This window comes from Canis lupus, chromosome 20 (assembly GCF_003254725.2).
Source record: "Canis lupus dingo isolate Sandy chromosome 20, ASM325472v2, whole genome shotgun sequence".
NCBI classification, from domain to species: Eukaryota; Metazoa; Chordata; class Mammalia; order Carnivora; family Canidae; genus Canis; species Canis lupus.
This window is the reverse complement of record NC_064262.1, coordinates 40,994,751-41,021,088: the sequence shown is the minus strand read 5'-3', so window position 1 is coordinate 41,021,088 and position 26,338 is coordinate 40,994,751. Positions and strand designations below refer to the sequence as shown.

The 26,338-nt window shown below is 39.7% G+C and overlaps 2 protein-coding genes and 1 long non-coding RNA gene across 8 annotated transcripts in view; 2 read left to right on the top strand and 1 right to left on the bottom strand.

Annotated features, from left to right (window-relative positions):
• LOC125752104 (uncharacterized) overlaps nt 1-25,427 on the top strand; it is a 39,876-nt gene extending 14,449 nt beyond the window's left edge. Inside the window, exons 3-6 of one of the 4 annotated variants that reach the window (XR_007404217.1) lie at nt 1,278-1,607; nt 2,467-2,642; nt 22,639-22,729; nt 23,055-23,069. This is a non-coding gene — a long non-coding RNA (uncharacterized LOC125752104). Of the gene's footprint in view, nt 1-1,277; nt 1,608-2,466; nt 2,981-19,035; nt 21,154-22,638; nt 22,730-23,054; nt 23,070-24,971 lie in introns of those variants that run through there. The other 3 variants (XR_007404216.1, XR_007404218.1, XR_007404215.1) reach the window with 3 other exon arrangements.
• SPINK8 (serine peptidase inhibitor Kazal type 8 (putative)) lies at nt 1,205-18,032 on the bottom strand. Of its 3 annotated transcripts, XM_025455720.3 has the most exons (5): nt 17,842-18,032; nt 10,643-10,689; nt 9,714-9,835; nt 4,561-4,603; nt 1,205-1,391 (listed from the first exon to the last, which is right to left on the bottom strand). In XM_025455720.3, the coding sequence occupies exons 1-5, from the start codon at nt 17,966-17,968 to the stop codon at nt 1,380-1,382; spliced, it is 351 nt and encodes a 116-aa protein (XP_025311505.1). In that variant the 5' UTR covers nt 17,969-18,032; the 3' UTR covers nt 1,205-1,379. The 3 variants fall into 3 exon arrangements, with proteins under 3 accessions (XP_025311505.1, XP_048953957.1, XP_025311506.1); XM_049098000.1 differs by lacking the exon at nt 4,561-4,603 and having other exon boundaries at nt 1,205-2,049; XM_025455721.3 differs by lacking the exon at nt 4,561-4,603 and having other exon boundaries at nt 17,842-18,027.
• On the top strand, nt 14,411-16,853 carry LOC112665737 (60S ribosomal protein L18a). Its single transcript, XM_025455719.3, has one exon. The coding sequence runs from the start codon at nt 14,460-14,462 to the stop codon at nt 14,988-14,990; it is 531 nt and encodes a 176-aa protein (XP_025311504.1). The 5' UTR covers nt 14,411-14,459; the 3' UTR covers nt 14,991-16,853.
• Nucleotides 25,428-26,338: the final 911 nt, after the last annotated feature.

Sequence of the window (26,338 nt, the reverse complement as noted above, 5' to 3'; positions counted from 1 at the left end):
CCTTTGGCCCAGGGCGCGATCCTGGAGACCCGGGATCGAATCCCACATCAGGCTCCCGGTGTATGGAGCCTGCTTCTCCCTCGGCCTATGTCTCTGACTCTCTCTCTCTCTCTCTCTGTGACTATCATAAATAAATAAAAATTAAAAAAAAAAAAAAAGAACTGTAGGATCTCTTGTTGCATGGGACCTCAAGAAGATAATTGAGTCACATAGTTCCTAATTCTAGTTTCACATCAGAATTTCTGAGTTTGGGAGGCTTTTCTTTCTTACTGGGTGTTGCCTGGGGTTCATTTCAGAACTTCTGATAACAATCTCATTCTATTCTTTTTATTCTTTTTATGCTTTATCCTAAGAATTGAGGAGAAATTGGATTAAATGACTATAACTTCTAGATTGTGTTGAGTAAATGTTCTTAGTCCTAAATCCTACATGGTGTCATTAGTCTGCAGCTTATAATTTTGGGAAAGAAGAAAAGCATTAAAGCATGTTAAGAAATAAACATATTAACACAGGCATGTATTTCCTCATCCTTTCTCAGTTTAATGTGTGCATGTGTCTATATGTGTTTCCCTAGGACCATAAGTATGTTTATTCATGAGAGACACACAGAGAGAGGCAGAGACATAGGCAGAGGGAGAAGCAGGCTCCCCACAGAGAGCCTGAATGCAAGACTTGATCCCAGGATCCCAGGATCATGACCTGAAGGCAGATGCTCAATCGCTGAGCCACCCAGGTGTCCCATGTGTGCAACTTTCTAAGCCTCCATCCCTTTGTCTATAAACTGAGGATGTACTTCTTGAGTTTGTAGTGAGGCTTAAATAAGTTAGTGCTTGTAAACTATTTGGAAACCTTACCGTGGCCAGGCATTACTTCAAGTAATGTGCTTAACACATTTTCTTTGGATAAAATTCTCTCTTTTATGGTCTGATTGAAATTACTCAAATCAGATCCTGGTATATTGAAAACCGTGTTACTCACATGACACATATTCATCTCAATAATGACCAGAGCCCTCAGGTTGTAAATATAGCTGCTCTTAAGGCACCCATTGTCTTGTTTAGATTTCTGGGGTCATTTGCTCACAATCTGTATGAGAACAGATGGAATCTGTGGCATAAGTCATGTAGTTTTGGGATGAGAACACAGAATAGTTGATATTTTTAAGAGATTCTTAATAACCAAGAGAAATGTTTGCCAGCCAGAATTTCTACTGAGAATCATTTATTGAAGAAGCAAATCTCAAGGAGTTTGATCATCTAACCATTGGTTTCTTCCAGCATCAGCATTCTCCTCCACAGGATGATACTTGAAGTGACAACCATTATGTTTCCCTTAATCATCTGGGGATTCAGCAAGATCTATAACTCTTCATGGTAAATTCAGGAGTTTTCCTGCAAGGGAAGTATCTGCTTAGAGAAATCAAATTTGGGAAAATTCAGAGAAAACCCACCACATTGATAACCACACCCATAGTCCTGCTGGAGGAATGCTAAACAATTATTCTATGAATGAGAAGGCAAACTAGAGACGTTCTAATTTCAGTGAAGAACAAGAGCACAGAGTGGACTTGGGAAGAGAAGAGGAGAGCTAAAAATGCAGATGCCTATGTGAGTCTTTGAACCCCAGGAGAACCATGAGGCAGAAAAGGTGGAGGATAGAGGCACTGAAGTTGGTGTAAAACAGAGTCTGGTCAGAGGCATATGAGGTGCCATGGGCAGCATAGAAAGAGGTGATAAAGAACGGTCTGAAGGCTGACCAGCCAGGTCCAAGACTCAGCCCTGCCTGCTCCTAGCTGTGTGGTCTTGGGCAAGTCACATCCCTCTGTAGACCTCTCCATCTTTCAGTATGAAATGTAGCTAATAGCAACACCTTCCTCATGGTGGGGGCTGTAGAAACATGGCAGAGGAGATACAGGCAAAGCATGTGGCACAGTGCAAGGTACACATACCTTAATCAGTGTATTGATTGGCAGTCAATCAGTGATAATTGTTAGTCCTCCCATCAAGGATATTGTGTTTTTTGTTTTTTTAAGATTTCACTTATTTATTCCTGAGAGACACAGAGAGAGAGACACAGACATAGGCAGAGGGCAAAGCAGGCTCCATTCCATGCAGGGAGCCCGACGTGGGACTCAATCCCTAGTCTCCAGGACCACACCCTGGGCCGAAGGCAGGGCTAAACCACTGAGCCACCCAGGCTGCCCCTAAGGTTATTGTTATTTTCTTTGCAGTCTTGTTGGAAACCATGTCCATTGTGCTTTGGTAAAGGGCTTCGGGAGGGGCCATTGTTCATTCATTCATTCATTCATTCCCTTTCTCCTCACACTATAGCCACCCATTTTAATGAGCTTAGCGTCTCTTTTTTGCTTATGTGTTTATATAAACTATGTATTGTTTGTGTTTATTTTTAATTTACGTAATGGTATTGAGTTACTTGAATTATTCTGTCTCTTGCTTTTTCTCTCAGTGCAGTATTTTGAGACCTACTCATGCTGCTGAATGTACATCTGATTTATCCTGAGAGCTGCATGGAACTCCATGAGGACACCTTCCACAGTTTACTAGTTGATTTCTGGACTAGTCTCACCCAGGCTGCCCCCGAAACCTGCCACTTGCCACCATGAATGACACTGCGGTAAACATGTATGTCACTTTACAAAGTTACGAGAGAATTGCTTTGTGATTTCCTAGGTTTGGAAATGCTGTCCCAGGAGATATGCATGTATCTAATTTCTTACTTTGCCTAAGAAGTGGTAGATTAGTCCTCAAGAGTGGCTATAACAGTCTTCTCTGTTAACACATGTTATGAAGCTATAGCATTGGACATGACCCAGCTTTCTGATGTTTGCTAATATAACAAGTACAAATTGTTCTCTTGTTTCAGTTTGAACTTGTTTGGTTACTCATGAGGTTTTGAACATCTTTCTTATGCTAATTAGTCTTTATCTTTCTTGTATAAAACCATAGCCTTTGCCTGTTTTCTTGTTGGTTTACCTTATATTTTCTTGCTGCTTATTTGCATACACATTCTCAATATTAACTTATTGTTGTTTTTGGGAATGGCAAATATCCTCCAGTTCTGTCAGCTGTCTACTAACTTACCATAATGTCCTTTACTTATCAGACATCATCAGTCCAACAAAATATATATATATATATTTTTAGTCCAACAAAATATTGACTGGGAATGAAATGAATTTTTAGAATAGTTTAGAAAAAACCAAATCATATTACTTAAGTTATAACCTAGGAGTATGGACTGCCTCTCTGTTATTCATATGATTTCAAATATCCTTTTTCTGAGTTTTAAAGTTTTTTTCTTTGGAAGTCCCGAGTATTTTTATTCTTATATAGTTAATTTTCAGATATTTCATAGTTTTTGTTTCTATTTTGAGTGATGTGTTATTGTTGACTGATCTTGCATCCAGCACAATTGCAGGATCCCTTTAATAGTGTTAATAGTTTGTGATTAAGCCTGCCTTCGGATTGATGATTATAGTGCCTTCATTTTTGTCTTAGGCAGGCTCGAGTGCCATTTAGTAAACAGACAAACATGAAAAGACTTGAACAAAATAAAAAGTTCATTACTTATACACATAATGGTCCCTGGGGCAGGTGCTCTGTATTGGAGAACAGCTGTTTTCCAACCAGTGCCTCACAGACAGGCTTTGTGATGATTGATTTTATGTGTCAACTTAGCTGGGCCATGGTGCCCAGATACTTGATCAAACATTATTCTGAATATTTCTCGGAAAGTATTTTTGTGTATGATCAACATTTAGTATTTAATCTCATGGCCAACAGACATATGGGAAGATGCTCAACATCACTCATCATCAGGGAAATGCAAACCAAAACTACAGTGAAATATCACCTCACATCTTTTGGAATGGCTAACATAAAAAACTCAAGAAACAACAAGTGTGGCAAGGATTCAAATAGGAACCCTTGTGCACTGTTGGTGGGAATGCAAACTGGTTCGGTCCCTGTGGAAAACAGAATGGAGGTTCCTCCATTTAAACGTGAAATACGGGGATCCCTGGGTGGTGCAGCGGTTTGGTGCCTGCCTTTGGCCCAGGGCGCGATCCTGGAGACCCGGGATCGAATCCCACGTCGGGCTCCCGGTGCATGGAGCCTGCTTCTCCCTCTGCCTGTGTCTCTGCCTCTCTCTCTCTCTGTGACTATCATAAATAAATAAAAATTTAATAAAAAATAAATAAATAAATAAACGTGAAATACGTACTAGAAGATGACAGGGAACTAATTAGATGTGATAACAGCATTGTGGGCATGTAAGGAAATGTCCACACTTCTTAGTAATATGACATGATGTGCAAGACATGTGTTAATATACTTAGGAAAAGAAAAAAGAAATGAAGGAAATGTGGCAGACACTTTCTACTTCATTGGTTTGATATGATAGACATATGATATTTTATTGTATCTAGTTGTTTATAAATGTATAAACTAGAAATTTTTTATAACAAAGCATTTAAAACTCTATAACATCAGTATATCTGGTTTACTCCTAAAAATGAAAAATGAAAGTGACTTTACTTACACATGGTCCATCATATAGTTTAGTTATATTAAGCCCTTTGTATCTGAAAGAAATTATGTTTTGAAATGATTATTTTTCTTTTAAGGCGTATTATAAATTATAACTAAATTTCACTTGATAGGGGTGCCTGGGTGGCCCAGATGGCTAAGCATCTGCCTTTGGCTCAGTTCATGATCTCCAGGTCCTGGGATTGAGCCCCATATCGGGTTCCCAGCTTGGTGGGAGTCTGCTTCTCCCCCTTCCTCTCCCTTTACCTCTCTTCCTGCTTGTGCTCGCTCTTTCTCTCTCAAATGAGTAAATAAAATCTTTATAAAAAAATAAATTTCACTTGATAATCTTTAATTAAATTTGAGAAGGAAACACTCTGCTTATGGTGAGTTCTTTTTTTTTCTTCAAGATTTTATTTATTTATTCATGAGAGACACAAATTGAGAAAGAGAGGCAGACATAGGCAGAGGGAGAAGCAGACTCCATGCAGGGAGCCTGATGCGGGACTCAATCCTGGGAATCCTGGAACTCGATCCTGGAACTCCAGGATCACACCCTGGGCCAAAGGCAGGTGCTAAACCACTGAGCCACCCAGGGATCCCCATATGGTGAGTTCTTACATAACAAATATTTTAAAATACCTATTGTTATAGATCTTTATTTGTCAAAGATATTGGATATATAAAATTATGTATTTTATAGAATATAAAAAATTTAAAAATAATCTTGAATATTTAAGTAGAAATCCAGAGTACATATAATACAATTAAATAATACAATAAAATGACAGTATAAATTTTATGAAAGATGAGGCATTACTATGACCTTATGGAAATAAAAAAATGATTAGGAATACTATGAACAGTTGTATGTGAACAATTAGATAACCTAGCTGAAATGGGCAAATTCCTAGAAATACACAAATTACCTACACTCTCTCAAGAAGAAAGAGGAAATCTCAACAGACTTATATCAAGTAAAGAAATTGAATCAGTAATAAAAAACCTCTTAATAAAAGTTTGACCTGGTATCTTCATTAGAATACTACCAAACATTAAAGAGTGTGTACCAATGCTTTTCAAACTCTTCCAAATAATAGAAGAGGAAAAAACACTTTCTAATCATTCTGTAAAGCTAGAATTACCATGATAGGAAAGACAAAGACATCACACACACATGCACATGAAACAATAGACCAATATACCTTATGAATATAGATGTAAAAATTCTCAACTAAGTTATAGCAAACTGAATCCAACAGCATATTAAAAGATTTATACACTATGACCAAGCAGGATTTATCCCAAGAATTCAGGGTGGTTCAACCCCAAAATATCAACCAATGCAATACCATCACATTAATTGAATGAAGGAGGTAAAAAGTACATGTTAATCTCAATTGACATTAAAAAAAAAAAACAACCCAACCCTCATTTGACACCTTTTCATAATAAAAACTCTCAGAAAACAAGGGATAGAAGGGAACTTCCTCGACATGATAAAGAACATTTATGAAAAACCCATAGCAAATATCATATTCAGTGGTGAAAGACTAAAATTTCTAAGATTAGGAACAAGACAAGGATACCCACTTTCACCACTAATATTCAACGTTATGCTAAAAGTTCTAGCCAGAGCAAGAATAAGAAAGGCATCCAAAATTTCATTTGTTAATTTTACCTCAATAAAACTGGAGTGGGGAGAGAGATCCAAATTGGAAAGGAAGAAGTAAAACTATTTGAAGGTGACATAATTCTACATATAGAAAATCCCAAAGAATTCATATAAAAGCTACTAAAGCTAGTAAATTCACTGTTTCAGGGTACAGTGAAAACATGAAACACAACATGAAAATCAGTTGTGTTTCTATTTAGCAGCAGTGAACAATCTGAAAATAAAATTAATAGGACAATTCCATTTATAGTGGTATCCGTTTGGCTCAGTTGGTAGGGAATGCAACTCTCGATCCTGAGGTCATGAGTTCAAGCCCCATGTTGGGAAGGGAGCCTACTTAAAAAACAATGACAATTCACTTTACAATAGCATCCAAAAAATAAAATACCTCTGAATAAATTTAGCTCAGGAAGTGAAAGACTCGTACATTGAAAACTACAAAACATTTCTGAAAGAAATTAACGAAGTCTTGATAAATAGAAAGCTCTCCCATGCTCATGGATTGGAAGACTTAGTATTGTTGAAATGTCCATACTACTCAAAGCAATCTACAGAGTCTATGTAATCCCTATCAAAATACCAATGGCTTTTTTTTTTTTTTTTTCAGAAACAGAAAAGTTGTCTTTCAAATTCATATGGAGTTGCAAAAGGTCCTGAGTGGCCAGAACCATTGAAAAAAAAAGTTGGAGGACCTCCAAATCCCAATTTCAAAAATTTACTACTAAGATATAGTAACTATGTGGCATTGGAATTAGGATAGACATATAGAACAATGGAATGAAACTGAGAATGTGGGATAAATTCAAATATCTATGACAAATTGATTTTTGACAAGGGTGCCAAGGCCTTTCAGTGAGAGAAGGAATAGTCTTTTCAACAAATGGTGCTGGGACAAGTAGATAATCACATGCAAAAGAATGAAGTTGGACCTCTGCCTCACACCATAACAAAAATTAGCTCAAAAATTGATCTACAACCTAAATTTAATAGCCAAAACTATAAAACTCTTAGAAGAAAACGTATGGGTGAATTTTCCTGCCTTGGATTTTACAGTGGATCCTTAGGTATGACTCTAATAGCAAGAACAGTAGCAGCAGGGAAAAAAAAAAAAAGATACATTGACTTGATTAAAATTCAAAACTTTGTGCATTAAAGTACATTATCAGGAAAGTGGGAGACAATCTACAGAATGGGAGAATATATTTGCAAATTATATCTAGAATTCAGAATATATAGAGAACTTTTACAACTCAAAACTAAAAAGACAAATAATGCAGTAAAAAAAAAAAAAGGAGCAAAAGACTCAGACATGTCTCCAGAGAAAGTATACAGATGGCCACCAAGTACATGCAAAGATGCTTACATCATTAGTCATTAGGGAAAGTAGATTAAAACCATAATGAGATACCATTTCACAACCACAAGGATGGATATTTTAAAATGTTGGGGAGAAAGTAAAGAAATTGGAACCCTTAATGTTGCTGGCAAGAATGTAAAATGGTCCAGTCCCTGTGGAAAATATTTGGTAGTTTCTCAGTAAGTTACATATATAATTACTATAAGACCCAGAAAAATTCCACTCCAAGGTTTATACCCTAAACATTGAGAACAGGTACTCAAATGAATACCTTTACATAAATGTTCACAACAGCTAAAATGAAGAAACAACCCAAATGAGGGAATGTGTTGCTTCAAAATACTGCAGACAGTCCTTCAGGCTGAAGTGAAAGGATACCAGACAGAACCTCAAATCCACATGAAGAAACAAAGAGAACCAACAAAGTTAACTATATAGGAAAACAGTATAAATGTGTTTTATCTGTAATTATTTTTTCCTATCTAAGAGATAACCACATAAAGTGATAATTATGAATCTATGTTGTTGGGCATACATATATTAAGGTATAATTTGCATGATAATATGCAAAGAAGGGTGAATAGGAGCTATTAGGATCAAAGTTTTTATTTTAAAAAAAATTATTTTTTTAAAAGATTTTATTTGAGAGAGAAAATGAGTGGAGGGAGGGAAGGGGCAGACACAGACTCCCTGCTGAGTAGGGAGCTCAATATGGGACTCCATCCAAGGACCCTGGGATCATGACCTGAGCTCAAGGCAAATGCTTAACCAACTGAGCCACCCAGGTGCCCCAGGAACAAAACTTGTAAAATACTTTTGTAATTAATGTGGTATCAATCCAAACTAAGTTATTATACATTAAGATCTTTTAATTCCATTATATTAACTACTAAGAAAATATTTCCAAAAATTTGGTCAATGTGAGTTCTTTGGAAGCTATCTCTCAAGGATCTCCTGGTTTTAGCATTCTATGAGTCTGATGTTTTTTGTTTTTTGTTTTTTAAGATTTTATTTATTCATGAGAGACACACAGAGAGAGGCAGAGACACAGGCAGAGGGAGAAGCAGGCTCCGTGCAGGGAGCCTGAAGCAGGACTCAATCCTGGGACCCCAAGGATCATGCCCTGGGCCAAAGGCAGGCACTAAACTGCTGAGCCACCCAGGGATCCCGAGTCTGATGTTCTAAGTTCCCCAGACTGTGCATTCTGATTGTCAGCTGTCTGTAAGGGTGATTGAGGCTGACACTAAAGTTATTTAATTCTAGTGTAAATTTGTGAGTTCTAATGTAAATTTTGGTATTTATGCAGCAAGGCATTCAAGAAAATCCAATCTTGCCCAGCTTGACATCTCTTATTGTGACCAGAATTATCATTTCTTCTTTTAAGGAGAAGACCAGAGGAAGGACAGAAAGAAAGTTTTATCTACTCTCATGTCTTTGCTTTTCTCTCTCTTAAAATATTGGACTTAACCTCTAAATCTTAGTTACCCAAGGGTATTGCTTTTCTCCTTAAAGGAGAAAGCAGATGTCAGAGAAATCCTCCTCCAACCTCTGTAAGGCAGCCTCCTTGATAAAAAGCTCTGTGCCCCACTGTTCCTCTCAGACGAAGGGTTGGGCATTTCACGTGGGTGTCACTTAAATCTTCTAACATGTAATGGGCCCAAAGATTTAAGCATATTGCTAAAGCATGAAAGCTAAAAGAAAGCTGGAAGCTAAAGAAAGTTGCTTGAGAGAATAATACCCATTCAAGGATCAACAAGCCATCCGCTGGGAGGATTTTTCACCCAGCCCCTTCCTCCTCTTCCTCATCAGGCTTTTGTTCTTTGGCCTGAGGGTAACCCTCATCTGTGGTTATGTGATCTGAATGCTGTGGCTACTTGATACTGAGAACTTTCCACCTAATACTTGCCCAGGCCAGGAAGAACACTCTCCCCTCAGTGGGTTTCTGTTCTGCAATTGTGTGAATGGCATCACTTCTGGGAGTATAGGGAGGGATGGAAGAAATGGAGGAGCAAATAGTGGAGGAGTCCCTGGAGGGAAGATCTAACCAGGAGGAAGCATTCTGAGGAGGTTACTCCTATCTTGGCTACCTTCAGCCCCCTGACTGAGAGAAAGGAGAATAAAAATCAAGACTTACAGAATTTCGGAGCAGAGATGGCATTCACTGCTGTAAGTCATCTGGTCACTGCCACATATGGGTTCACTTGGCTTGATGTAAGAGAAAATCCAGCACTTATTTATATTCTCACTGCACTCCACCTGAAGGTGAGACACAGATTAGAGATGCCTTCCTCTAGATCCTCTGACCATTGTCACTGGTAGTGGGGTAGGGGAATTGAAGAAGGAATGCTAGATCAGGCATTCAGAGGACAGTCTTTAGCAGCTTCAGTGTTTGGCCCCTGGCACTTACGCAACAATATGAATATAATATATATCATCACCTAACATGTGAGCTGTGAACTCCCCAGTCTGAGCTCTAAGTTACTCATTAGGATGAAAATCTCTGCCCAAGCAACCACAAAATGCGATCGTTAGATTACAGAAAGGAGAATGTCTTTATGGTTAGACTTTTCTTATGAACATTACTGAGTGACTTGTATGTGGTGTTTCACACAACAGTGGCATCAAGCTTGTCACAGCAGAGGTGGGATGTAGAAGGAAGGGGACAGAGAGACTATTTGTGAAGCATTAGTATGTGGGAGGCAGGATGGACATATTGGCATATCTTGACTAAAAGAATGTCCACTGCCAGCATAGGACAGATATGAACTTGAGCCATGACTTCAACACCCATTTAATGATTCAAAATACTCGGCTTCAGAAAAAAAAAAAAAATACTCGGCTTCTATCCCACAAGAGAGTATGAGCTGATTGGGATAATGCATGGGAAGAGGGCTCAGGAACATATGAAATGTGCTACGTAACTGATGACCCAACTTTTATTGTGGTGTTATTCCCATACAAGCCCCCTCTGCCTCCACCTCTCAAAAGAAAGATCTGGGGCTATCAAGGAAACTGGCTTTGCTCCCCATTCTTGTTCTTAGGAACCAAGGAGGTAGAGCTTACCTTCGTCTCTTGGAGGTGAGCTCCTGCGCCTGTAGGAAGAGGGAAATCTGGAAGACAAAAACACATTCACAAGAGTTGCTCCTCTGTCTTCTGACCTTAGCGGGGAAAGCTAGGGTGAGGGAAACCCTGGTTGGCACAAAGAAAGCATCACATCCCATCAGGAGGGGCTGTGGTTCCTCTGTGATGCATGCTGCCCTCTAAAGAAGTGAAGAAATGGGAAACTTCTGCCCTGTCCCTCATGTAAAAACGGAGATCTTAATCCCGGCCCTTCCACAGGTAAATAACAACTTCTATAATCCTTCTTAGTTGTTTTTAGAAAACACTCTCTAAATGACAAATTACCATGAAATAGTTAGATGGAAATACTTTAGAAGATGCTGAGTTTCATTAAGGCTTCCACATATTTTCTTTCTTTTCTTTCCTTTTTTCCTTCCTTCCTTCCTTCCTTCCTTCCTTCCTTCCTTCCTTCCTTCCTTCCTTCCTTTCTTTCTTTCTTTCTTTCTTTTCTTTCTTTCATTTTTAGATTTTATTTATTTATTCATGAGAGACACAGAGTGGCAGAGACATAGGCAGAGGGAGCCTGATGCGGGACTCGATCCTGGGACCCCCGGGGACCACGACCTAAGCCAAAGGCAGAGCCACCCAGCTGCCCCCATATATTTTCTTTCTTTTTTTAAATTGTAGTGTAGTTAACATACAATGTTATATTGATTTCAAGGGCATATATATTCTTGATCCAAAGCTGTCTTTGCAATTATTCATATACAGTTGACTCTTGAACAACACGTGTGAACTGTACAGGTCCACTTATGTGTGGATTTTTTTCCAATAAATACAGTACTGTACTATAAATGTATTTTCCTTATGATTTTCTTAATAACATTTTCTTTTCTCTAGCTTACTTTATTTTAAGAATATAACAGATAGGGGCACCTGGCTGGCTCAGTTGGTTAAACATCTGTCTTTGGCTCAGGTCAGGGGATCAAGCCCCGCATGGGGCTCCCTGCTCAGCCGGGAGCCTGCTTGTTCCTCTTCCTCTGCTCCCCACTGCCCATGCTCTTTCTCAAATAAATAAATAAAATCTTAAAAAAAGAATACAATACATAATACATATACAAAATATATATTATATTAATCGACTGTTTATGTTATTGGTAAGGCTTCCAGTCAACATTAGGCTATTGGTAGTCAAGTTTTGGGGAGCCAAAAGTTATACATAGACATTTGACTGTATGTGGGAGTGACCCTTGCCTCACATTATTCAAGGATCAACTGTATATGTATATAATACTTTATTATATATAATTACCTGATAACATGATTATTATATATAATATGTATGATACATTATCAGCTGTTTACATATAGCAGCCTTATTAAGATATAATTCACATACCAGAGAATTCACCCATTTGAAGTGTACAGTGGTTTCTAGTATATTCACAGAGTTGGGCAGCATTACCACAGTTTTAGATCATTTTCAGCACCCCAGAAAGAAACCCTGTACCCATCAGCAGTTACTTTTCATTCTTCCCTCAACAACCCCTCCATTCCCCTATCCCAGATAACCACTAATCTACTTTCCATCCTTTCTGGACACTTTATATAAATAGAATCATACAATACATAGTCTTCTGTATCTTTCACTTAGCACCATGTTTGAAAGGTTTATCCATGTTACAGTATGCATCAGTACTTCTTTTTTATGGCTAAATTTCATATTCCATTGGATGTATATACCATATTTCACTTATTCATTAATCAATTCATAGACATTTAAACTGTTTTCACTTCTAGGCTATTATGGGTAGGGTTACTAGGAACATTTATACACATTCTTTGTGTGGTCATGTGTTTTTATTTCTCTTGGGTATACGCCTAAGTGTGGAATTCCTGGGTCATATGGTTACCTTTTGAGAAACTACTAGACCATTTTCCAAAGAACCTGAGCCATTTTGCATTCCCAGGGGCAATGTACGAGGGTTCTAATTTTTCACATTCTTGCCAACCCTTGTTTTCTCCCTTTTTTATTATAGCCAGCACAGTGGGTATGAAGTGGTATCTCACTGTGGTTTTGAATAATATTCCCTAATGACCAATGATGTTGAACATCCTTCCGTGCACTTATTAACCATTATCTTGGAGAAATGTCTGTTCAGTTACTTTGGCTTTCTTTTTTTACTTTGCCTACTTAAAAAATTGGCTTATTTGTCTTTTTATTATTTTTTTTAAAGATTTCATTTATTTATTCATAGAGACAGAGAGAGAGAGAGAGAGGCAGAGACTCAGGCAGAGGGAGAAGCAGGCATCACACAGAGAGCCTGACGCGGGACTGGATCCGGGGTCTCCAGGATCACGCCCTGGGCTGCAGGCGGCGCTAAACCGCTGCGCCACCGGGGCTGCCCTTGTCTTTTTATTATTGCATTGTAAGAGCTCCTTATATATTTCTGGATACTAATGCATTAGCACTTGATGGGTCTCTCCAGCCACATTTCTGTCCCACTGCTGGACCAGGGACCATGCCTGCCATATATCCAGGGTCTAGCCCAGTTTCTGGCCCACTCTCAGCAGATGGTATGTAGTTATTGGATGTAAATAAGTGGCTGCTAATGTCATAGGCGGGTCCCTTCCCTAACTCAGCACCAACCTCAAGTCTTAAATTCAGCCTAGAGAGAATTCAGAGTCAAACTCTCAAGTAAGCAAGAGTAGAATGGCAGTTATGGTTAAATACGCTGTCAAAATACTAGAGCAGGAGAACCCAGATGTCGCAACTGCACCAGAGTTAGGGGTGTTTTTCTTCTTTTTTTATGTTTGCATAGGTTAGGGGTCAACTAGGGAGCACTCTGACAGAGGTTGTGTCCAATCACCTAAGGGACTCCTCCTACCAGTCAGCAGGGGGAGTTTTGGGTCCTATATAGTCCTTGTCAGATCTGTTCTGACAGCAATCCTCCACAAGGGGGGGGGGGGGAGGTCAAGCCTGCAATGTAAATAATAATGAAGCTACAGGTTACTGTAGTGCAGCGGTTTTAGGGAAGACTGCAGGCGTATCCCTGGAGTCTTTTTCTAGCTGTTTGTGTTTTGGGGATGGTTGGTGGTTTCTTGATTTTTATCTTTTTACTGGTCAGAAAGTCTGGTTCCCTGCTCATGTATCACTAACTGCCTACTCTCTCATTAGGAAACCCAGCATAATGGTAAGGTTATTATCACAAAGGCTTTTGTGTTTATTATAGCAGAGTTAAGATAAGATTTGTGCTAAAAAAGGGCAAATTCTTAAGCAGTATGGATGACAGATTAAAGGAAGTCAAGGCAAAGGAAACAGGAAGAATATAAACATTCTTTCAGGGAACAATGATGAAAACCTTCACTAAGGAAGAGTCATTTCTGTGAGAAGGGCATGCATTTACGTGATGTATGAAGTGTTTTATCAATTGAACAATGGGTGAAATGGGTATGCAGGATAGAAACAGAGGGAAAATATAAGGCCATAAAAATGGGAGGGAATGGACAGAATGATTTTCAAGAAAGATGAAGTGATCTACCTTGGTTGAATAATGGTATGTTCCCCACAAAGGGTGGGCCCAACACTTAGCCAGAAGGTCACATGGTGTGCCTGCAGGAGGGCTGATGCCAGTGGGTGGTGTTCTCAGTAGCAGTGGGAATGAAGATGAAGTGAAAGATGAGAAAGTATAAGAATAAATCTGGATTTCTTTAGAGAGGATTAAGTGTAATAGGAAAGAGGAGATGTGATATAATAAGAAATAGAGCACGAGGACGTCTACTTCCTTTTTGGTGTGGCGGCGAGAGCAGAGAGTACGCTATGAAGGCCTCGGGCACGCTGCGAGAGTACAAGGTGGTAGGGCGCTGTCTGCCCACCCCTAAATGTCACACTCCGCCCCTGTATCGGATGCGAATCTTTGCACCTAATCATGTTGTCGCCAAGTCCCGCTTCTGGTACTTTGTGTCTCAACTGAAGAAGATGAAGAAGTCTTCTGGAGAAATTGTCTACTGTGGACAGGTGTTCGAGAAATCTCCCTTGCGGGTGAAGAACTTCGGCATCTGGCTGCGCTATGATTCACGCAGTGGCACCCACAACATGTACCGGGAATACCGGGATCTGACCACCGCAGGCGCCGTCACCCAGTGCTACCGAGACATGGGTGCCCGACACCGTGCCCGGGCCCACTCTATCCAGATCATGAAGGTGGAGGAGATTGCAGCCAGCAAGTGCCGCCGGCCAGCGGTCAAGCAGTTCCACGACTCCAAGATCAAGTTCCCACTGCCCCATCGGGTCTTGCATCGTCAGCACAAGCCACGCTTCACCACCAAGAGGCCCAACACTTTCTTTTAGATGCAGAGCCTGCCGGTGCCCAAGTCTGCTCAAATAAACATCTCGGGTAAAACCAAAAAAAAAAAAAAAAATAAGAAATAGATATTTGGTCTCAGTCTCCAATTCTTGGCACAAAACTCCAATAACTCTTGTAATTTCCTGAGTGATGGGGAGAGGAGTATCTTTTGTTATTCATAATAAGCCCCTTTCCACCACACCTGGGTTTATGATCATGAGGTGGCTCTTTTTTTTTTTTAATTTTTTATTTATGATAGTCACACAGAGAGAGAGAGGCAGAGACACAGGCAGAGGGAGAAGCAGGCTCCATGCACCGGGAGCCCAATTGGGACTTGATCCCAGGTCTCCAGGATCGCACCCTGGGCCAAAGGCAGGCGCCAAACCGTTGCGCCACCCAGGGATCCCTCATGAGGTGGCTCTTGAAGATGGGGCTTGTTGCTAGAGAAGCAAACCACATGATTAGAGAATTGGAACCTTCAGCCCCACCCCTCAACCTTTGGAGACAAGAAGGGCTGGAGATTGAATTAATCACCAATGACCATTGATTCAATCAGTCGAGCCTTCGTGGAATTATATAAAATTTCTAGACATGAGACACTCCATTTTGAAGCTCTCCTTTTCTTTCTAATTCCTGAACTCTTGAACTGGGCCAGAAGTGGTCATTGTATTGCAAATAGTTGCTTATAAAACCAACAGAACAAACTGGTCCTTGGACCATAAAACTGTTTATATTACCTTTATGAAGACAAACGTTAACTAGTGCATCCCCAGAGGAAGTTTGTTTGATAACACCTATAAAATAATCAACTAGGTAGTAATCAAAGGCAGCTCAACCAGTTAGCACTGAATTAAGTTTTTTTTTTTTCTTTTCTCGCCTGTATCTATGTCAAGTAGTTACCCTCCTTCTTTCTCACAACGACCTTTTATGTTCCCATGTGAGCAGGACACTTTTCTGGTCACTCTGGAAACCATGCTTGCCAAATTGCAATTCTGAGACCTCAGATGGAGGCCTTTGTTCTTTTTCAGTTTTCCCTCTTTTTCTCAGTTGACACCTTCATAATGGAACCTCCATAAAAATCCTAGACCAAGAGGTTTGGAGAGCATCCCATCCAGGTTGAACACACTGAGGTGCTGGGAGGGTGACCACCCAGAGGGCATGGAAGCTCTGTGCCCCTTCCCACACACCTTGCCCATTGCATCTCTTCTATTTGGCTGTTTCTGAGTTGTGTCCTTTATAATAAATTGGTGATAATAAGTAAAGCACTATCCTGAGTTTTGTGAGCCATTCTAGCAAATTAATGAACTTGAAGAGGAGGTCAAGGGAACTCCTGACTTATAGCTAGCTAGTTAGAAGTACTGGAGGTCCAGTCTTGTGACTGCTGTCTGAACTAGGGGCAATCTTGTAGGACTGAGTCTCTTAACCTGTGGTGTTTAGATGAATGCCAGGTAGTGGTGTCCTAATTGTATTAAATTTTGGAATACTCAATTGGTATCTACAGAAAATGGGAGGATTGCTTGGTGTGGAAAACCCACATATTTATATTTGGTGTCAAAAGTGTTGGCATAGAAGGAAATAGCTTTTCCTTCAATAGAAAAAGAAAAATATTTTCCCCCATAAGATATGAGAGGCATGAAGAATAGTTTTCAATTTGTTACAGAGCATCTTAAGATGTGAGAGGCTTGGGAGGCACCTGGGTGGCTCAGTGGTTGAGTGTCTGCCTTTGGCCTAGGTCATGATCTTAGGGTCCTGGGACCCAGTCTTGCATTGGGCTCCCCTCAGGGAACCTGCTTCTCCCTCTGCTTATTTCTCTGCCATTCTTTGTATCTCTCATAAATAAATAAATAAAATCTTAAAAAAAAAAAAAAGACGAGAGAGGCTTGAAAAAAATGTTTTAAGTGAGAGAAAGCACCAATAAAAAGTAAAAAATTGAAGGTAAATGAGAGTTTCAGAATCCAGATGGAAAAAGGACCTGTTGAGTGTATTGGAGTGTAGAGGCCACTCTTAGGCAACAGGCTTGAGCAATGGAAATCTGAAGAAGGCAAGAGGGCCCATAGTGACCACCGACCACCAAACTGACACAAACAGGCTCATTAAGCAATCCACCTGAAATAGCCATAGGCCCTAAGTGACCAATTACAACCAGACACAGTTCCTAAAATTACCAAAAAAGGGAGGGTATATCCCCATACCTCCTCATTCTGCCCTGTAACTATAGCCCCTCACCACCACCTCCTGGCAGTCTCTCCTTCACTGTCCTGCCTGATGCTTCCTTGAGGTGTATCTGATAAACTTTGATGTCTTTTTTTCTGCCTTCGTTGAATTCTTTCACCACTTGTACCTCGCCCCTGACCCAATCAGAATGTACCACATTGAGGCCCTCAGAGATTCCCCACAGTTAAGCCTGAATACTGTTTACTCTGAGGCCCTCAGAGATTCCCCATAGTTATGGATGAACTGTTTACTCGAAAACCAGCCATTGACCAAAATAATATCTGACTCTATTTCTACAGAGCCTAATCAAATTCTTTTGGGGTTTGAGAAATGTAAATATACAGACTCTGGAAATGAATGTTCCAGAGTGACGACTGCCCTTTGGTTTAAATGCTTCCATAGTAATCAGGTATTGGAAAGTTCAGTGGTCCTGGGTTTGGAAGGTTTGGATTTGATTCCCAGCTTTGATACCAATGACATTGAGGGAATACTTTCTTCCTCTGGATTTCAGTTTGTACATGTGTAAAAGAAAGAGATTAGGATTAAACAAAACTGAACAGCACTTCCACAGATACCTCTGATTTTCCTGTAACCCTGGATATACCACAGAAAATGTGAGCAGAGCAAGGATATGTAACTCACCAACTGCAAAGGCAGCCCACACGGAGATGACCAAAACAAGGACGACCTCCTTCATGGTGGCAGAGGAGCTATGAAAATATGCAGCCTTAGATGGTAGGATAGAGAAAGTTCCGTGTGAAGGCCACATTCTCACAGAGATCCCTCACTGACCAGGAAGTGAAGTCTAAATCCTTCAAGTTTGTTCTTTCCTCAGGCCATTTGGAATGAATTTTGTCTGATGCAATTAAATTGCTTAATTTATTTCCCTAGAATGATTGGACATTAGAAGAAAATGATCTTAAAAAAAAAAAAAAAGGAATTTTAGAAGATGCCAGAAAAAGAGCTAGTAAATGCTATCTGTAGAGGATCATTTGGTAAAGAATAGGCATCAAAAATGTTTAAAAGTTGATATTTATCTCTGAGGTAAGAAGGGCAGTCTCTAGGAAGTTCGGTGGCACGTGTTAATTCAACAAACAACAAAAGACAGGAAGGGACAAAACAATACTCACTTTCATTTCTTAATCTTCCATATTATTACTTTGGTGTTAATATTTAGTAATCAATAACAGTACTGAAAAGAAAACCATGGAGTATTTACCAACAGCTTACTTGCATTATTGAAAATATTATAAAACAAGGCAGTTGACATTATTTGTCTGCAGGTTTTTATACATTTTCCTATACATTTTCCAGGCAAATTATATATTTAGGTCATTTCTTCCCAAGACCCTCCCTGTGTAAAAACAAATAAGAACTGATATAATCTGTTTCCTACTCAAAAGGTTGCAAATTAGTATGTCCACTTTACCTGCTGTGACTCCCTTAGTTGCTGTGAAAAACAGGCTGGACGAGATATTTTTTATTTCCAGTTTGTTGATAATGAAATGATTTGTGTGGGGGTGGGTGGGTGAGGGAGTAAATGTCTTTTCAAGACTGAGATGCCTGGCAGTAGAAGAGAATGAACTTTTTTGTTTTTAAAGATTTTTTTAAAAAAGATTTTATTTATTTATTCATGATAGACACACACAGAGAGAGGCAGAGACACAGATGGGGTGGTGATGGTTGTGGGGGGTTGGGGAGTAGGCTCCCAGCAAGAAGCCCCATGTAGGACTCCATCCCGATCCAGGATCACGCTCTGAGCCAAAGGTGATCAACAGCTGAGACAGGCGTCCCTGTTTTTAAAGATTTTTTTTTTTTTTTTTTTTTTTTTTTTAGAGTTAACTCTATGCCCAGTGTGAGGCTCACACCCATAGTCTGGAGATCAAGTCAACACACTCCACCGACTGAGCCAGCCAGGTGCCCTGAAGAGAGGGGACTCTGAAGTTAGGAATTGTGGTCACAACACATACCTATTTCTTCCAACTCCAAGTTCTGTAATGCCTAAATCTGGTCAGTTTCTGTTTTAATTTTTTGAGGGTGGTAAGTACTGTCCACTACCACTCCAGAATCTAGCTGTTCTTTTTTTTTTTTTTTTTTTAAGATTTTATTTATTTATTTGACAGAGGGAGAGAGAGAGAGAGCACAAGCAGGGGGAGCAGTAGGCAGAGAGAGGGAGAAAAAAGCTCCCTGCTGAGTAGGGAGCCCAACAGGGGTTCGGGGCTCAATCTCAGGACCCTGGGATCATGACATGAGCGGAAGGCAGACGCTTAACCAACTGAGCCACCCAGGCACACCAAATCTAGTTTTTGCCAAACCTGGACCTAGGAGTGTAGAGAGATGTCCTGCCCAAATTTGAATTCCTGTATTTTTATCTGTAGGCAATCACTGTATTCAAGACAGCTTTGGATATGTACAGAGTACTATAAATTGCCACATCTGCATATGCAGTTACTTATTTTATCAGTAGTCAAAACTATGTATTCACTTTATTGAAACCTTTAATTTAGAATGTTTCTAATACTGACTCAGAATCTTAAAGTGGAAAGTTACCTTATATGGAATCTGCCATGTTCAGCCTTATTTAGTGGAGTTGAGGAATCTTAGGATGGAGTGCCAACTCTTTCTACCACTTGGAACAAAAGTCCCTCAAAACACCAGCTTTACAGGAAAAGTTCAGAGGTTACTGGTTATCATAAACTATTCTGTAGGTCCTAGTCCTGAATGAATGGCCTTAAGTAGGGACATGCCACCTAGTTCTGAGAGGTGGAGTATACTTTCTCAGTATTGGTTTTTTGTTTTGTTTTTTTAAGTAAGTGTGGAGCCCAATGTGGAGCCCAACCTGGGATTTGAATTCACAACCCTGAGATCAAGACTCAAGCTGAAATCAAGAGCACTCAGGTGCCTCTACTTTCTCAGTACTGTTCTGATTGACCACAGTGTCTACCATGATAGTCTTCAAAATTTTTGCTTTCAATTCCTCTATATTTGGTGCCCACTTAGATTTTTAAAAAATATTTTATTTATTTTATTTGACAGAGGGAAGGAGCAGGGGGGGAGAGAAAAGGAAGGAGAAAGAACCCCAAACAGACTCTGCATTGAGCATAGAGTCTGACTTGGGGCTTGATCCCATAACGCTAAGACAACAACTTGAGCTGAAACCAAGAGCCTGATGCTCACCCACTGAGCCACCCAGGTGCCCTCACGTCACTTAGGCTTTTTTTTTTTTTTTAACTTTCTCTCTTTAAAAAAAAAAAAAAAAAAGATTTGGGATGCCTGGGTGGCTCAGGAGTTGAGTGTCTGCCTTCAGCCCAGGGCGTGATCCTGGAGTTCCAGGATCGAGTCCCACGTCAGGTTCCCTGCATGGAGCCTGCTTCTCCCCCTCCCTGTGTCTCTGCCTCTCTCTCTCTCTCTCTCTCTCTCTCTCTGTGTGTCTCTCTCTCTGTGTCTCTCATGAATAAATAAATAAAATATTTTTTAAAAATCTTTAAAAAAATAAAAGAGTAGTTTTTAAAAAAAGATTTTATTTTTCTTATTTGACAGAGAGCACAAGCAGGAGGAGCAGGAGGGGTAGAAGCAGGCTCCCCACTAAACAGGGAGTCCAATGTGGGTTTCTCTCCCAGGACCCTGGGATCATGACCTGAGCTGAAGGCAGACACCTAATTGACTGAGACACCCAGGCACCCCACTTAGATATTTTTTAAGTGGCATGTAAAATTTTTCATCCTAAGTTTAAATGGTTGACTTACTTTAAATATGTTTTAAAATAAAAATGTTGAAAATTAAAGTCATTCTTTAACATGTATCTGGTGGAGGGATCCCTGGGTGGCGCAGCGGTTTGGCGCCTGCCTTTGGCCCAGGGCGCGATCCTGGAGACCCGGGATCGAATCCCACGTCGGGCTCCCGGTGCATGGAGCCTGCTTCTCCCTCTGCCTGTGTCTCTGCCTCTCTCTCTCTCACTGTGTGCCTATCATAAATTAAAAAAAAAAAATTAAAAAAAAAAGATGTATCCAGTGGAATCTACATTCTATAGTGATTTGAGGACACCATGATAATATGAAAAACACATGGATGAGCTCACAGTTTGAAATTTTACATATTTTTTCTCCTTGAATGAGTAGAATTTTCATTTTACTTCCCTACAACTTTATATACAATGTTATGTTACAGATCTTTTTTTTTTTAAGATTTTATTTATTCATAGAGATACAGAGAGAGAGAGGCAGAGACACAGGCAAAGGGAGAAGCAGGCTCCATGCAGAGAGCCCGACGTGGGACTTGATCCAGGGTCTCCAGGATCACGCCCTAGCAGGTGGCGCTAAACCACTGCGCCACCAGGGCTGCCCTATGATACAGATCTTTACTGGTCAGTCTTTTCTAATTTTCTTCAACAGAAATATGCAAATGAATTGATGCTTTCAATTTCTTGTGACCATAGGATATAAAGTGTTTACAATTCTTTTGGGTTGAGTTATCACAAACATTGGTAGTACACATTGATCAAAACAGCATACATTACAACTTTTTATAGTTATTTATCATAGAAGTTTCATTAAAAATATAGTTCTCTGTCTTTTTAAAACGTTTATTTATTTAAGTAATCTCTATACCCAATGTGGGGCTCAAACTCGTATGACTCCAAGATCAAAAGTCACACACTCCTCCAACTGAACCAGCCAGGCACCCCTAAGTATACACCTCTTAATGTGATGCATGGTGCTGATGTTTTCCAGTTATTTGTGTATGTACCCTTGAATATTACTTGTTGCTAGAATTACTCGGGATCCAGCATCAGTTCTGTATTTATCCTTTGTTTTCACAGTTACACACTGAAAAATCATGTTTACATTAAATAACTAGATGGGGGGTGTGCCTGGGTGGCACAGTCGGTTAAGCACCTGTTCGACTTAGATCATGACCCTGGAGTCCCAGAATCAAGCACTGCATCAGACTCCTTGCTCAGTGGAGTGTCAGCTTCTCCCTCTCCCTCTGCCCCTCCTCCTGCTTGTGTTCTCTCTCTCTCTTTCTCAAAGAAATAAATAAAATCTTATAAAAAGTTTTTTTTTATTAGTGTCACTTACTTCTTGGAAGTCTTTCCTAATTATCTATGAAAAGTTACATCGTGATACTAAAAATAATTTTCATAATTTATAAGCCATAATCTTGATTATATTTTCCTTCAGTTTTGATGAAATAAGAAAATTGGAAGTCACCTGACTACAAAGGGAATTATGACTTAGTCTCAGAGTCATTTCCATGGTCAATTTTTAATAAATGCTCTGTCCAGATTTACCAAGTAAAACTATTAGTGGTCTCTGCCGCTTCTTCACTGAGATGCATCTTGTTCAACCTGCTATGCACAGAAAGGGTTGAGAGAATAAAAATGTCATTTTCTATATACCTTTGCCAACATAATATTTTAATAATGTGTTTACATTACAGGAGTACACGCTTTTATCAAAACCTTAAAGTGGCAGAATCAGTTTGGTTGGTTGACAAGAATGAACACTTATATTTTGCTTACTAGTTCCAGGTATTATTTTAAAACTTTATGCACATGATCTATTTTAACTTTCAAAACAAACTTACAAATTAGATATAGTGTTATCCTCATGTCACTGATCTGGAAAATGAAACATTGTCAGATTAAATAACTTTCCAATATTCACATATTTGATGAGTAGCAGAACTGAGATTTGAACTGGCTCTGAAAAGTTAAAAGTCTTTAACTTTTACATCTCACAGTCTCCCATATTAGTAGACTCATTATATTTTTTACTGAGTATATAAGAACCTAGATGTTTGCTTATTACAGCTTTGCAACAAGCTTATTCTTGTTTCTTTTATTCTTATGGCAGATTCAGACTCATGGGGGTGGGATGTTATTTAGAGAAAGGAAGGAGAGACAGATGGAAGACAGGAAGAAAAAGGGGAGGGAGATGAGGGAAGAGGACGAGGATCATGAATTCCCAGGTAGGTAGGAGTGTGTTAGTCTCCTTAATTCCCAACAGCATTAGTAATTTCAGCATTTCCCCCAGTTTGGTAAGTCAAAAGTGATATGGCATTGTTACTTTATTATTATTATTATTATTATTATTATTATTAAAGATTTTATTTATTCATTCATGAGAGAGGCAGAGGGAGAAGCAGGCCCCATGCAAGGAGCCCGTTGTAGGACTCTGTCCTGGACCCTGGGATCACGCCCTGAGCCAAAGACAGACGCTCAATCACTGAGCCACCCAGGTGTCCCAGTTACTTTATTATTTTTAAAGGTTTTACTTATTTGAGAGAGAGAGCATGTGAGGGAAAGAGAGCATGAATGGGGGTTTGGTTTGGGGGAAAGGGTTCGGAAGAGGGAGAGGCAGGGGTTTGTGGCGGGGCTCAGCTGGGGCTCAGCCTGGGCTCCATGCAGGGCTCTATCCCAGGATCCTAATATCATGACCTGAGCCAAAGTCAGATGCCTAACTGACTGAGCTACCCAGGCACCCCTGCCAATGTTACTATAATTTGCCTTTCTTCACCCAAATGAATTTGAATATTTTTCTAAGAGGTTATATCTTTTGGATTCATCTTTGGGAACTGAAAATTTTATACCTTTTCCCCTAGTCTTTCCTCAGAAATTCATAAGAATTATTACTTCTGTGTGACTAGTCAAATGTTAGAATCTGCAAAGTACATTTTTACTAGATTGATTATTTTTGTGCTAATTGTATTAATTGTTTATAGAATATATTATCACACAAATATTTTTACATGATATTTAGTCAACTAATCCCATTTTATTATTATATAGTTTCTGCTTCTTTGCTATGGTTGTCCCCACCCCTAAATTTTAGATGTAGTCACGTAGATTTTTTTTTGCAAAAATGTATTGCTTTATATTTTTATTTATTTATTTATTTATTTTTTTTAAGATTTTATTTATTTATTTATTCATGATAGTCACACAGAGAGAGACAGAGAGGCAGAGACACAGGCAGAGGGAGAAGCAGGCTCCATGCTGGGAGCCCGACGTGGGATTCGATCCCGGGTCTCCAGGATCGCGCCCTGGGCCAAAGGCAGGCGCCAAACCGCTGCGCCACCCAGGGATCCCTGCTTTATATTTTTAATCTAAATATTTAAGTTGTCTGGATATTTTATTTTATTTTAATATTTTTAAAATTTATTTATGACAGTCACAGAGAGAGAGAGAGAGGCAGAGACACAGGCAGAGGGAGAAGCAGGCTCCATGCACCGGGAGCCTGACATGGGATTCGATTCCGGGTCTCCAGGATCGCGCCCTGGGCCAAAGGCAGGCGCCAAACCACTGCGCCACCCAGGGATCCCTGTCTGGATATTTTATTTTATTTTATTTATTTATTTATTTTTTTCCTGTCTGGATATTTTAAATTTAAATGTTTAAGCTCAGACTTAAATGGTGTAAAATGAGACTTTATTTATTTTATAAAGATTTTATTTATTCATTTGAGAGAGAGAGAGAGAGAGAACACAAACAGGACGGAGGGCCAGACGGAAAAGGAGAAGCAGACACTCCACTGAGCAGGGAGCCAGATGCGGGGCTCCGTACCAGGATCCTGGGATCATGACCTGAGCCAATGGAAGATGCTTCACCTATTGAATCACCCAGGCGCCCCTGAAATGGGACTTTAAAAAAAATATTTTGCATATACAGAGAGCTACAATGAAGCTATTATCACCAGCTAGACCCCAAGACCTAACCTTTAACTGCTCACCTGCTTGTACCCAACAACCTTTGTCCCACCTTTTCTCTTAAGCTCTTCTTTCCAGCTTATCTCTTAACTCAGGCAAAAGACCCAAGGAGCATAGCATCCAGGATTGAAAATGAAACTACCTTTCAAGCAATCAGGACTGCCCTGATGAAGAGCTCTGGCAGCCAAGACCACCCAGACCAGTTTGAGCTTAACTCCTGACTTCCGCTTCTGCAGATAGACCATGGAGTGACACATGGAGTCGCTGACAGTTACCTTTACCTCATCATAATAGTATGATCTCCACCTATGGAGGAGCACAAGCCTCATTTACAATGTGTGCATAAGCATGACTCGGTAAGGTGTGTAAGGTGCATGTACAACCTTATGCCCTCCTCTTCATACGATGACAAGGCTCCCCTTTCTAAATAGTCAACATAACTTTAAATAAAAGAAACCCATTCACCCTTGCCCAGGGAGTCACAGCTTTGGAAGCTATTCTCCAGGATCTCCTTCTTTGCTGCAAATAAAGTTTCCTTTGTGCAACAACTCCATCTGGTGTAATTGCTCTCTGTGCCTCACCAAGAAGGGAAGTCACATTTGTTAGGTCATACTCTCTATCAAATTAAGTATCTTTTACTAGAAACTAAAACTCTGTATTTTTTATTTTATTAAAGATTTTAATTATTTATTCATGACAGAGAAAGAGAGAGAGAAGCAGAGAGAGAGAAGCAGTCTCCGTGCAGGGAGCCCGACGTGGGACTCGATCCCGGGTCTCCAGGATCATACCCTGGGCTGAGGGTGGTGCTAAACCCCTGGGCCACCGGGGCTGCTCAACACTCTATTTTTTAAATTGTTAGTTTCTTATGAGTATAGGGAAATGCTTGTTAATTTTTCATTTTTTAACTATTTTATTCTATTGTCGTTTAAATTTATCTTGTATATTCAAGATTTACAATATAAACACATTTCACTATTAATCATGAGAGATTAAAACAGATATTATGGTGGAACCTGGGTGGCTCAGTCGGCTAAGCATCTGACTCTTGATTTCAGCTCAGGTCATGATCTCCTGGGTCCTGGGATGGAGTCTCATTTCAGCCCCGCACTCAGCGGGGAGTCTGCTTAAAGATTCTCTCTCTCTGCCCCTCCCCCTACTCATGCTGGATCTCTCCCTCTCTCTAAAATGGATAAATGAATCTTTAGAAAAAATTAAAACAGATGTTATGAAATTATATTCAATTGAATATTAAAAGTACAATAACCCAAAACTAAACTATGTTTATTCTTAAACCACATAGGTCTTGTGATAATAGAATGATAAAGAAATAATTTACCTTTCAGGCAGAAACAAATCTTATATGACAATTATCACTGCAATTTGTAAAATTATTCGGAATCCCTGGGTGGCGCAGTGGTTTGGCGCCTGCATT

Coding starts and splice junctions, on each gene's coding strand:
- LOC112665737 (XM_025455719.3), top strand. CDS start 14,460: ATGAAGGCCTCGGGCACGCTGCGAGAGTACAAGGTGGTAGGGCGCTGT.
- SPINK8 (XM_025455720.3), bottom strand. CDS start 17,968: ATGTGGCCTTCACACGGAACTTTCTCTATCCTACCATCTAAGGCTGCA. Junction 10,690..17,841: donor GTGGGCTGCCTTTGCAGTTG/GTGAGTTACATA, acceptor TTTGTCTTCCAG/ATTTCCCTCTTCCTACAGGC. Junction 9,836..10,642: donor CTCACCTCCAAGAGACGAAG/GTAAGCTCTACC, acceptor TCTCACCTTCAG/GTGGAGTGCAGTGAGAATAT.